The sequence below is a fragment of the Myxocyprinus asiaticus genome, chromosome 30, assembly GCF_019703515.2.
Source record: "Myxocyprinus asiaticus isolate MX2 ecotype Aquarium Trade chromosome 30, UBuf_Myxa_2, whole genome shotgun sequence".
Taxonomy (NCBI): domain Eukaryota; kingdom Metazoa; phylum Chordata; class Actinopteri; order Cypriniformes; family Catostomidae; genus Myxocyprinus; species Myxocyprinus asiaticus.
Genome location: NC_059373.1, coordinates 32494205 through 32506992, shown reverse-complemented (window position 1 = coordinate 32506992; position 12788 = coordinate 32494205). Strand labels below are relative to the sequence as shown.

General features: G+C 39.9%; 1 protein-coding gene across 2 annotated transcripts in view; it reads left to right on the top strand.

Moving 5' to 3' along the window:
* Positions 1-3555, top strand: part of LOC127421446 (RNA cytosine C(5)-methyltransferase NSUN2-like) — a 33335-nt gene extending 29780 nt beyond the window's left edge. Inside the window, exon 19 of one of the 2 annotated variants that reach the window (XM_051664497.1) lies at positions 2814-3555. In XM_051664497.1, coding sequence (XP_051520457.1) covers positions 2814-3120 — 307 coding nt within the window. In that variant the 3' untranslated portion in view covers positions 3121-3555. The remainder of the gene's footprint in view (positions 1-2813) is intronic. The other variant, XM_051664498.1, reaches the window with a different exon arrangement.
* Positions 3556-12788: the final 9233 nt, after the last annotated feature.

Sequence of the window (12788 nt, the reverse complement as noted above, 5' to 3'; positions counted from 1 at the left end):
CAAGCGTTTTTCCTGCGTTTTATTGGACGTAAAAATCTGCATATGGTCACGTGTTCTACAGCAAGCCTCAAGGGGATAAATACACAATCAAGCACTTTCACAAGGTATGTTACTCAGTCTGGAGCATTTGTTTTTGGAACCTGGTGCGCTTTCTCACTTGGTTTGGTTTGTATAGGCATTGATTATTCCGGAAAGCTCTACTTGGCTGGGAATCAGAGAGAAAAAGTTGTGATGAGTTAGCATGTTTATAATTAATTAATTATAATTTTCTTTATTTATCACACATTATACATTTGCACATATACGGTGAAATTCTTCTTTTTTTCACATATCCCAGCTAGGCTGGGGTCAGAGTGCAGGGTCAGCCATGATACGGCGCCCCTGGAGCAGATAGGGTTAAGGGCCTTGCTCAAGGGCCCAACAGTGGCATCTTGGCGGTGCTGGGGCTTGAACCCCCGACCTTCTGATCAGTAACCCAGAGCCTTAACCGCTGAGCTACCACTGCCCTGTTTGTCACCCATCCACAATTTTTTATCAAGTGTGTCATACCTCCGACTGAAGAGAGCAAGATCTCAGCAAAACTGTCCACATGTGTGAAACCCTCGGCCAAAATAGAGTTGTTTGGAGTCTGTGGCAGTTGTTTATTATTATTATTATTATTACTTTTAAGGGCCATTTTAGTGACTAGGTTATGAGATGATTTATATGAAAATCATATTCCAGCATGGAAAAAAATAATGACATGGAAAGCTTCGTGAACAGCTGTATGGAAAACACAAAAATAGCGGAAAATGTTTATAGATTTGTTGATCAGAATTTCTGTCCTTCCAAAAGTAAAAAGTAACTAGATATAAACAAATTAAAACGCACAGTTCTTCTCATGGGTTTATAGTTAACTTGCTACTAGGTGCCACAAGCAAACTTCAAAGATTTGATGCCACTAACTTTGCACACTGTGGCAAATGCAGTGACTAGTTGCTTTTTAAAAGTGCTTGTTGTACCAACTTGGTATCTTGTAAATATGATCTTGTTTCCAGTCCAACCTGTGGACCCTCCCAAAATTGCTTAAAGCTAGACAGTCGGATTGCAACTGGAAATTAATGTGTGTATGCAATATGCATGGGGCTTACTCATGGGCAGACTGCGGGCCTGCCATTTTGAAGGCTCTTTCACAGCAAATGTGATGCTAAAAAGCGAGATGAATTGCTGACAAATGGCCCCTTCACACCAAAGGCAATGCGAGTACATGTTGCTAGCACCTTAACAGTAGGTGGTGCTGATCTACAGTCAATTATACTTCTGTGCAGTAAAGCCCAAAGTGTACTACGGTCAGATGAGAATGCTAGGTGTCTACGTACAGACGCGTGATGCAGATTTCATCATCAGCAGAGTGCTTGCACTAAACGCATGTGTAAAGATTATTCTAACTATCCAGAAGCCAAATCACCCTGTAGCTCAAGACTGGTTGCCCACTGAAGCTAAGCAGGGTTGAGCCTGGTCAGTACCTGGATGGGAGACCTCCTGGGGAAAACGAAGGTTGCTGCTGGAGGAGGTATTAGGGAGGCCAGCAGTGGGTGCTCACCCTGCGGTCTGTGTGGGTCCTAATGCCCCAGTATAGTGACGGGGACACTATACTGTAAAAAGGCACCATCCTTCGGATGAGACGTTAAACCAAGGTCTTGACTCTCTGTGGTAATTAAAAATCCTTGGGGGGAAATTGGCCAGGACACCTCTCGAAAAGAGTAGGGGTGTAACCCCGGTGTCCTGGCCAATTTCCCCCCATTGGCCCTTATCAATCATGGCTTCCTAATACTCCTCATCCATTAATTGGCTCTATAACTCTACTCTCTCCTCTCCACCAATAGCTGGTGTGTAGTGGGCGTACTGGTGCACTATGGCTGCCATCGCATCATCCAGGTGGATGCTGCACACTGGTGGTGGTTGAGGAGAGAATTATATAAATGTAACGTCATTCATTCATAACTGCCCATACTGTGAACACATAGAATGCGCATGCACCTGGAAGTATTTGTACTAATTAGTGGGTCCACAAGGTGGCAACACTCACAGTTGAGCTGTTGCTGTGACAAAGAAGCACTAGATGATGTAATCATCACTAAACAACAGGAGACGAACGTGGAAACAGCAACAGTGGATATTCATGTCAAACCAAAGTATACTTTGGGCTTAAATGGTACAGCACACCTTTCAACTGGTCCACCCTCCGGCTGTCACAGATAAGAACAACTACTTAAAGTTAGCAAAACAACCATGGAATCACAGTATGAAAGTCAAAGTTCTCTAGCATTAGTTTTTGTTGTTTGTCTCGAGAACTAAAACATTCAAGTCACTAAGGGTTTGGCGCATGTACCAGAGTGAAGTGACAGCAATGATTGATGATGATTCACAACCTCTGTTTGAAAACACACGGTCCAGCCAGCCGCAACAACAATATTGCCCCCACAAAGTGGAAAAACCTTGCTTTCTTGCTGTGCATATGTTTGCTCCAAGTGTGAAAGGCTCCTCAGGAATCCATTGTTTCTGGTGAAAATTGCATTTGGTGTGAAAGGGCCTTAAAGCTTAGACTTTTTTTTTTTTTATTGTGGCCCAACCCCCTCCAACCACAGCCATACTGATTGTCAGTTCCTGGTGCTGTCATCTTTGTAGCCGATCAATAATTTGTTCATGTTCCTTCACCCCTTTCTTCTTTCTTGCTGTTTCTTCTCATCCCCCTCTCAGTCAGTCACTCTCTGACCCTTTTCCCTCTCATCTAATTTTTTTCAACAGTTTTTCTTTTTTTCTGATTTCTCCAGGGATCCTGATGCTCCTCAGTGCCCTATAGATTTGTGTGGCTGGAGGGGAAAAACATCCATTAGGGCTTTCGTCCCACGTAACGAACGTCTTCATTACCTCCGCATGGTAGGGGTGGAAGTGTTCCGTGACAAACAGGGAAACAGGAATGACAGTCCAGCAGAAGCCCAAGAAGGAATCACTGAAGACGCTGATGCTGAAGGTCTCGGCCAAGAGAGAGATCTCTGGGAGAGACAGGAAGGCACAAAAACAGAGCAAAATGGTTCAGGGTCCATCGGTAATGGCACAGATCCTGTTGGCAGCACTTGAGACTGGCCTATGAGTAAGAAGTTTTAGCCCAAGTGGACACTGTGGGTCAGGAGCACATGATGGAAAAAGGCAAATCCAATGAGATGGAAAGATACCAGACGTTCAACCCTTCTTCAGACTGCTCAATGGCCCATAAGAACCTTGATGGCTATCCTTTAAAGAACTGTCAGATTTGGAAACAAAATGGCTGATTTTATTTTGAGCTTTTTTAAAAATATATTTTTATTAAAGAATTGTCTTTATTTTTTATTATTATTTTGTTTTAGTGTCTGTTAGTTCATGTCAAGAACCAGTTCAGGGGATAAATTCAAAGGAAACCATTTCATTTGCTCATACAGTTGTATGTTATACTGTACATTATACCAATTTGTTGATTCCTACAAAACTTGAAATAAAATTGCTTTCTCTTAATGATTGCTTGGCACCTTTGTAAGTGGTATCAATGCCGTGTGTTAACTAGTTTATTTTACATTTTCAAAAGCATGCTGATGTTACCACCAAGATGCTATGGTGTTCTCTGGGTAGTTGCTAGGGCATTGCTGTGTAGTTACTAAGGTTTCAGGAGTGGTTTCCAGTGTGTTGCTTACTGGCCCAAGTGAAAAGTGCACAATACTGCGTCCAAGTGCACCTAAAGCTCCTAAATCAGAGTTGGGCATTCGTTATAATGATATGCCACTCATTCAAATCGGAAACGAAATGCAGAAGTAGTCAAACTTGAATACACAATGGATTGCAAAAGCTCTCTTTTTTTTTTTTTTTTTTTGTTTTCTCTGTTGTACTAGTGGGTAAACATAAGTGAATTCTCTTGCATCACTGCAGAGACTATTTAGCAGAGACGGGTCACTTTTAAAATGAATGGGAGAAATTAGAATAGTCAACGGATGTTGAAAGGAAGTCCTACTTTACAGGTAAAAGAGCCAGTCACCTTTTAAATACAGACATCGCCTGTCAGTCAGTTCGAGAACATGCATGTGTTTTAGCTATACAAGCTAGAAAAATCAGTCTGTTTTTGTAATCTGAGGTAAAGCAGCACAATTTATGATATCAGTGTTGTCAGATTTTACTGCTGATTTTATCTGTTCTTCGATCATAATCTTGAACAACCATTTTGGAGATTTCGGTCTTTCCCCATTCAAGTAGATAGGAGCTGCACTTGTATGCCGCTTGTTTACATAGAAAATAGCTGCCCAGGAGCATTCCAAAGATGGCTGCTGACTTGCTAATAAAAAAATAAAAAAAAACTTTGATCACTTTTATACAACCTATGATTTATTATTGCATAGTATGTAACAAACTATTCATTAAATTGCTTAAAACCAACCAAGAAGGGTGGGTAATTAGCTTCACATCAGTTGACAGTCATGTAGGCTATAACAATATCATTTAAATAAAGCATTGAAAATGAAATAACTTTGCAAATTCATTGATATTTAGAGTCTCCAGTTCACTTAACCTGCATGTTTTTGGACTTATGGGGGAAACCGGAGCACCTGGAGGAAACCCACGCGAACACGGGGAGACCATGCAAACTCCACACAGAAAAGCCTAGTTGAGTCAGGACTCAAACCCGGGCCTTCTTGCTGTGAGGTGACAATGCTAACCACTTTTATACATTTCATAGAATAATTATTATAGCCCCCACATTATTTTTAAAGTTCCTTCAATCAATGAATATTAATCTTATTTATTAAAAGACATTCCATGGTATCAATATGCAGGTAATGTCTGCCAATTAAAAGCTTAAGGAATTAATCGCCCATTATTCTTCTTCACTAACTAGATAATGATCATTTCATGGACCACAGATACAGCATAGAGGTTAGAGATTTTATTTCTTAACACTTTAATTCATGTACTGTACATATAAATGCACACATTTCCAGACTTGTTCACTGTACTCTATTATCTGAAAATACAAGTGAGACATGCTGTCATTTAGAGTCACCTGCAGTGTCCTCCTTTAGCTGGTGGTCAAGTGATTCAGTGAAAAATGTATATCTCTGATGCTCAGCCTCCTCTACATCATTTGGAGCTGCATATGGTCCTTCACTAAATTATGTTTAATCTGCCTTTCAATATGGACCTTTTACAGCTTCCTCTTCATCAAGGAAGTTACTTTTCCCTAATGCTGAGATCATGAACATCAATAATGTATAAACATGCCACATGATCTTCAATTAAAACAACATGATTTCATTCAGTACCATGTTGCTAGAGGCAGATGGACCCAAATGAGAATGCCTAGCCATGGCCTTTTATGGGACAAGACAAGAAGCAAGTTTTAAAGCCTCACCAAATAAGAAAATAACACAATGGACTTATAACTCCTATCACTGTCCACCTCTGTTACAGCAGAACTTCATCTTATAATGCACATGAATAATCATGTGTGACCTACTGAAAAACATTACATTAAATCTATGGAAAATCATGATATTGTTGAGATCCTACAGTTGACAGAGGGTCTAATAATAAAATGGTACCATTAGCAACTTTGGGAAATTATAAAAGATTAGATGATGCTAATTAAAAGTATGTTTTCAAAAACCCCAATGTTAACAGTGATACATCAAATGCTGTTCAGAATAAAATTACATAAAATTAGCATGCACAGTACGTTAAATACTTGTTAAATTAACCTGAAAATAAAAATATAGTAAACCTAGCTATATAGCTGTAAAACCTAATATATTATTATTATTATAGTACTAATAGAATATGAATGTTAATTCCTATTATGATGTTCAGTGAAAACAAAATAAGGTAACGGTTAACCTACTAAACAAGTGCAGTAAAACTTTCAAATTTCACGCATTAATTCAGTATACTTTCCGTCAAGCAAACTCTCAGTCCTAAACCAGTGCAGCTCCTATTGCTGTTACAAGTGAAGACTAAATAATTCTCGTTTGCAGTCATTAAAACTTCATATTCTGTGTCACTGAAGTATGGTGTGGATTTCTTTTTAGCGTCTGTTTCCATGGTGACTCATGGATTCGGTGCTCTGCTTAGACTGCTTTTCTGAGTTCATCGTGATCACGCACAAAGTCTGAGTTTCAAACTCACGGTTGAGTGAACTATCCCAGAACTGGTATTCTGGAACCAAGAAAAGCAAGTAAGCGATGCTTGAGTTAATGAACCGAGAGTTCAGGATTTATGTTAAGGTAAGTTAACCTTGCTTTCTGGAATACTCCCACCCATCTATCCATCCATCTAAGCCAAAAAATTATGACCACCTGCTTAATATGCTCTTGGTACTCCACGTACCGTCAAAACAGCACCGACCTGCCAAGGCATGGACTCTACAAGACCCCTGAAGGTGTCCTGTTGTATCTTGCACCAAGACATTAGCAGCAGATCCTTCAAGTCCTGTAAGTTGCGAGTTGGAGCCGCTGTGGATTGTACAGGTGCATCTCAATAAATTAGAATGTCGTGGAAAAGTTCATTTATTTCAGTAATTCAACTCAAATTGTGAAACTCGTGTATTAAATAAATTCAATGCACACAGACTGAAGTAGTTTAAGTCTTTGGTTCTTTTAATTGTGATGATTTTGGCTCACATTTAACAAAAACCCACCAATTCACTATCTCAAAAAATTAGAATATGGTGACATGCCAATCAGCTAATCAACTCAAAACAAATGCAAAGGTTTCCTGAGCCTTCAAAATGGTCTCTCAGTTTGGTTCACTATGCTACACAATCATGGGGAAGACTGCTGATCTGACAGTTGTCCAGAAGACAATCATTGACACCCTTCACAAGGAGGGTAAGCCACAAACATTCATTGCCAAAGAAGCTGGCTGTTCACAGAGTGCTGTATCCAAGCATGTTAACAGAAAGTTGAGTGGAAGGAAAAAGTGTGGAAGAAAAAGATGCACAACCAACCGAGAGAACCGCAGCCTTATGATTGTCCAGCAAAATCGATTCAAGAATTTGGGTGAACTTCACAAGGAATGGACTGAGGCTGGGGTCAAGGCATCAAGAGCCACCACACACAGACATGTCAAGGAATTTGGCTACAGTTGTCGTATTCCTCTTGTTAAGCCACTCCTGAACCACAGACAACGTCAGAGGCGACTTACCTGGGCTAAAGAGAAGAAGAACTGGACTGTTGCCCAGTGGTCCAAAGTCCTCTTTTCAGATGAGAGCAAGTTTTGTATTTCATTTGGAAACCAAGGTCCTAGAGTCTGGAGGAAGGGTGGAGAAGCTCATAGCCCAAGTTGCTTGAAGTCCAGTGTTAAGTTTCCACAGTCTGTGATGATTTGGGGTGCAATGTCATCTGCTGGTGTTGGTCCATTGTGTTTTTTGAAAAGCAAAGTCACTGCACCCGTTTACCAAGAAATTTTGGAGCACTTCATGCTTCCTTCTGCTGACCAGCTTTTTAAAGATGCTGATTTCATTTTCCAGCAGGATTTGGCACCTGCCCACACTGCCAAAAGCACCAAAAGTTGGTTAAATGACCATGGTGTTGGTGTGCTTGACTGGCCAGCAAACTCACCAGACCTGAACCCCATAGAGAATCTATGGGGTATTGTCAAGAGGAAAATGAGAAACAAGAGACCAAAAAATGCAGATGAGCTGAAGGCCACTGTCAAAGAAACCTGGGCTTCCATACCACCTCAGCAGTGCCACAAACTGATCACCTCCATGCCACGCCGAATTGAGGCAGTAATTAAAGCAAAAGGAGCCCCTACCAAGTATTGAGTACATATACAGTAAATGAACATACTTTCCAGAAGGCCAACAATTCACTAAAAATGTTTTTTTTATTGGTCTTATGATGTATTCTAATTTTTTGAGATAGTGAATTGGTGGGTTTTTGTTAAATGTGAGCCAAAATCATCACAATTAAAAGAACCAAAGACTTAAACTACTTCAGTCTGTGTGCATTGTATTTATTTAATACACGAGTTTCACAATTTGAGTTGAATTACTGAAATAAATGAACTTTTCCACGACATTCTAATTTATTGAGATGCACCTGTACTTGCTGGTCCAGCACATCCCACAGATGCTCAATTGGATTGAGATCTGGGGAATATAGAGGCCAGGGCAACACTTTGAACTCTTCATTATGTTCTTCAAACCATTCCCGAATAATGTGTGCAGTGTACTGTAGTGCAGTTATCCTGTTGAAAGAGACCACTGCCATCACGGAATACCATTGCCATGAAGGGGTGTACCTGGTCTGCTATGATGTTTAGGTAGGTGTCACATGTCAAATTGACATCCACATGAATGGCCAGACCTAGGGTTTCCCAGCAGAACATTGCCCAGTTGTGATGTAAAAGAAAACGTGACTCATCGGACCATATAACCTTCTTCCACTGCTCCAAGGTCCAGTTCTGATGCTCGCGTACCCATTGTAGGTGCTTTCGACGGTGGACGGGGGGCATCATAGGCACTCTGTCTGGTCTACGGCTACGCAGCCCCATATGCAGCAGGGTGCGATGCACTGTGTGTTGACACATTCCTCCTGTAACCATCATTAAAGTCTTCGGTGACTTGTGCCACAATAGACCTTCTGTTGGTTCAGACCAGAAGGGATTGCCTTCGTCGCCCTCGCACATCAATGAGCCTTGGGTGCCCAACACCCTGTCGCCGGTTTGTTGTTTGTCCCTCCTTGGACCACTGTCAATAGGTACTTACCCTTGCTGACAGGGAGCACCCCACAAGCCTTGCCGTTTCAGAGATGCTCTGACCCAGTCGTCTGGCCATAATAATTTAGCCCTTGTCAAAGTCGCTCGGGTCTTTACTCCTGCCCATTTCTCCTGCATTCAACATGTTGACTACCAGAACTGATTGTTTGCTTACCATCTTATCTACCCAGACCTTAACATGTGGCCTTGTTAGGGGATGATCAACGTTATTTGCTTCACCTGTGAGTGGTCATAATGTTTTGGCTCATCAGTGTATCTACAGTATATTCGGTATATATACACACACATATATATATATATATATATATATATATATATATATAATTATTATTATTATTATTATTATGTGTGTGTGTGTTTGTGTATTCTATACTTATAATCAATAACAAATAAGCAACTTTATATTTTCCATCGTTTTTAATTCAATGCTTCATGGGATTTCAATCCCTCATGAAATATGGTAAGTCTTGTACCTTTGTCTTTTTGTCTGATTTTTTTCTTTGTTTCTTCAAATCAAAGTTTTAATGTTGTGATTCATCTCAGCGCTGGTTGATATGGATCATCGCATTTTATGAAAACCCTATGAGAAAAATTAATGTGAAAAATACTTCTGGAACCAAGACAGCTGAAAAAGTGGATGGGCACTGTTGTAACTTTATTGCATGCAATAAAGTACTACAACGCCTCTCCTCAACAAGCCGCATAATTTGAGCTATCATTTTTGGCAATAGCACAACAGTGTGAGATGAGTTACACAGCTGAACTGTAATACTTAGGGGTGTGTTAAAATACTTAACTCATATGAATAATAGTAATAGTGATGCTTGCCTTAGGAAGCTCCAGTTAAAAGCTCACAGTTTGGTATTAGGAGGCTAATTTAACAGACTAATTTAAAGTAATAAGACAATATCAGCTCACATACTGTAGATCAACTGGTTAGCTCTGTAACAGAGCCATATTTCACCATATTTCCAGGTAATTGTGAGGTTTTAGCAAGGGTTATGTCTGATCCCTCTTAGCATGTGTTGTGCTTTGGCATTCCCTGTCTACCCGCATGTAGCTGCTTTTGTCACTGTAGCTATGTACGATCAGAGCTCTCTCTGCTTGCCGCAGTGACCATAGTAACAATCTCCACAGTCTATAGACCAGCCGCCTGTCTCTAGAACAAACCGACACTGCCAGAGAAGAACCGAGAGAGGGGTGAGTCTGTGTCAGTCAAAGCTGGAGACAATTGAAAGGAGTCGAGATAGCTTCTGTCAGTCTGAAGGAAAGAAAACTGACCGAGAGATGGTAAGTGAGATGGATGGCTGCAGGGAAACCTAATCACCATGAGCTAATGAAGGGAGATAAACTAAACAAGAAGTAAACTGAAGACAAACAGATGACTATAAAAGGCTTAAAACAGACAAGTAGAGAGATTGTGATCATATGTTACCCAATCTGACAGGTTTGCGTTGGGAAGGACAGTGGGATAACACAAAATTGGACCTCTTTAGAAAAGGGGAAGCAAAACAGACAATACCTTGAACTGTGCACTGGGACTGTCAGTGTAAAAGATTTGAGAAGGTTGAAGGATATGTTTAGAAAAAGATATTTCAACAGTAATGAAAAGGGGTGGACAGTGTGTCTTGGGTAAGACATCTTGGAACAGTCAAAGTTGAACTTCTGGCTGGTAGTCCAACCAATCTACCATTTAGAACAGCTTGGACTACTAAACCATAATTGACCAGTTTACACCATCAAGAACCATGTTAAACCAGCCAGCATCTAAAGCTGGCTCTAGCCCCTTTTCATTTTCTTTTACTACTTGTAGGGATCTCTTTTTCTTCTGTTGTTTTCTCCAGTTCCAAACAAAATATTTGCCACCAGTAAAATACAATAAAATATTGCAAACACCCCCAGTATAATATGGAATTATCCTGAAAGGGCCACTCCTGATGAATCATGTAGCCTAGTTACTACGGTGATTAACAATACATTATGAAGTGAAAAATAAATTTGTATAGATCCAGAAGGTTTGTATATCAAGTTTATATAATTTATTAATGTAGTGAACCATAAAATATACAGGCATCAAAATTACATCCCTTTTAGCCTGAAACATGGTCACTGTATTTTTTTACAGTAAAATTTACAGTAAAAAAACCCATAGCTGACAGCATTTTACTGCGAATGTAACAGAAATATTTTTACGGTGTATTGCAATCAAGTATCATGGGGTTATCCCATGTTTTTGTTTTTTTACTGCTCAATCAGTTAATAATAATAATAATAATAATAATAATAATACATCAATCATAATAAATCTATAGGCAAACGCCAATCCTCTTAGTGAAACCCAGTTTAAACAGTAACCATTTGTAGCCAGACCTGCTTTGCATGTTAATGCTGAATTGTAAAGGAGCATGTATTGTATGTATATGTAAAACTCTAATTATATAATACTCCATAAGACTGACACTGAAAGGGACTGTACGTTCTCATAAATCATACAGATCTGATAGGTTACAGTATCTGTGTCGGTAGCATGGAATTGTGATTTGGATCAGATGGTAATGTCACGGTACTTTGATATATACCATGGTACTGAATGATTATCATTCATGAACCATGGTTCTACCATGATGTGACAAGTCACAAACTCTCTTTGAAGGAGGAAGAGACTTATTTTCACACACTTTTCAGCTTAACAAATGGTTTTGATTTTCAGCAACAAATGCACTCAGTCACACACACAGCTTCATGTGTCTCTCTCTCCTGGCAGTTTGGATTGCCCTTTTATTCCTCTCCAGATCTCACTGCAACACAAAATAGCTGAGGTGATTTCCCACAGGTGTCAATCCTTTCTTCTGCTCCTCTCCCGGCCTCGCTCTCCACAGACGTCGCTCAGCCACGCCCCCATCGCCACACATGGTAAATCTCTAAAAGCAGTGTATTGCCATTGTACCATGTTGAAAATACCATGGTAGCATCATGATAGTACTTTTTTGTCAATGATGTTCCTTTGCTTTCCCATTGTCCTTGTTTAAAAAAAACAAAAAAAAACTTTTTTTTAAAAAGACTAGTTAATGTTTTTCTGTTTCAGTTCTTGTGGGCTTTTATTGGAAGTGAAAATGACAATGGCATTTCTTGAATTGCTACTAAGAAGAAGCCCTTTCATTTCTTGAACGGGTTACAGAGTAATTAACTACACATGCTATCTAGCCTTGGGAAATACAGCATCCTGTGTTTGGCTGTTAATTTGTAATATCAAGCTAGAGACTGTGAGATGGACATTAGTACTTATAAGAAAGCAGGATCTGTGCTTTTGTGACTCTTAGAAACCATTACATCGCTGCCAGCAGGCTTGCCTGGTGCTAATCTTTATTTAGCACATGCCAGCAGGTGTTGCCTAGTAACAGAGGAGTAACAAGTTGGGGGTGGAGGGGGGATCAACATCTTTCTACAAGATTCACAATCCCACAAAACCTTCAGTCTACCTCAAACCGATCACCATTTTGAGAAACTCAAGGAGCAGCACAAAAGGCCAAGAGAAATGAGGAGGCGGTGGCTATAAGAATTACTTTGTATTAAATAGAGCTGAGAAACGACAGAGGGATGCCATGGTTTTTCTTCCTCTGCCTTTGTCTGGAGTTCAGTTTGCCCATCCCAACATGTTCTGATGACGTATTGCACGTTGAAGTCATTCATGTATCACACCTGAACTAACACAGGCAAATCTGAAACCAAATTTCACTTTGCATGAACATTTATTTTGAGTGCATGGTGAAAAGGCTCTGTATCACTCGTTGCAAAATCAACATGATTTATAGTACAAGTTGCTTCCCCAGAGGTTCTTCGCATTGTTTGTTAAAACTAAACTAGTCAAATCTACTCATTTATTATTACTGGGTCATTCCTGGGATTCGGTAATATTTCAGTCCCCCAGACCTTATGAAGTGGTGTTTCACTAAAATGAAATGTTGAAAGCTTTTTACAAGATGTTGATATGTCCATTATAATGAATTAAA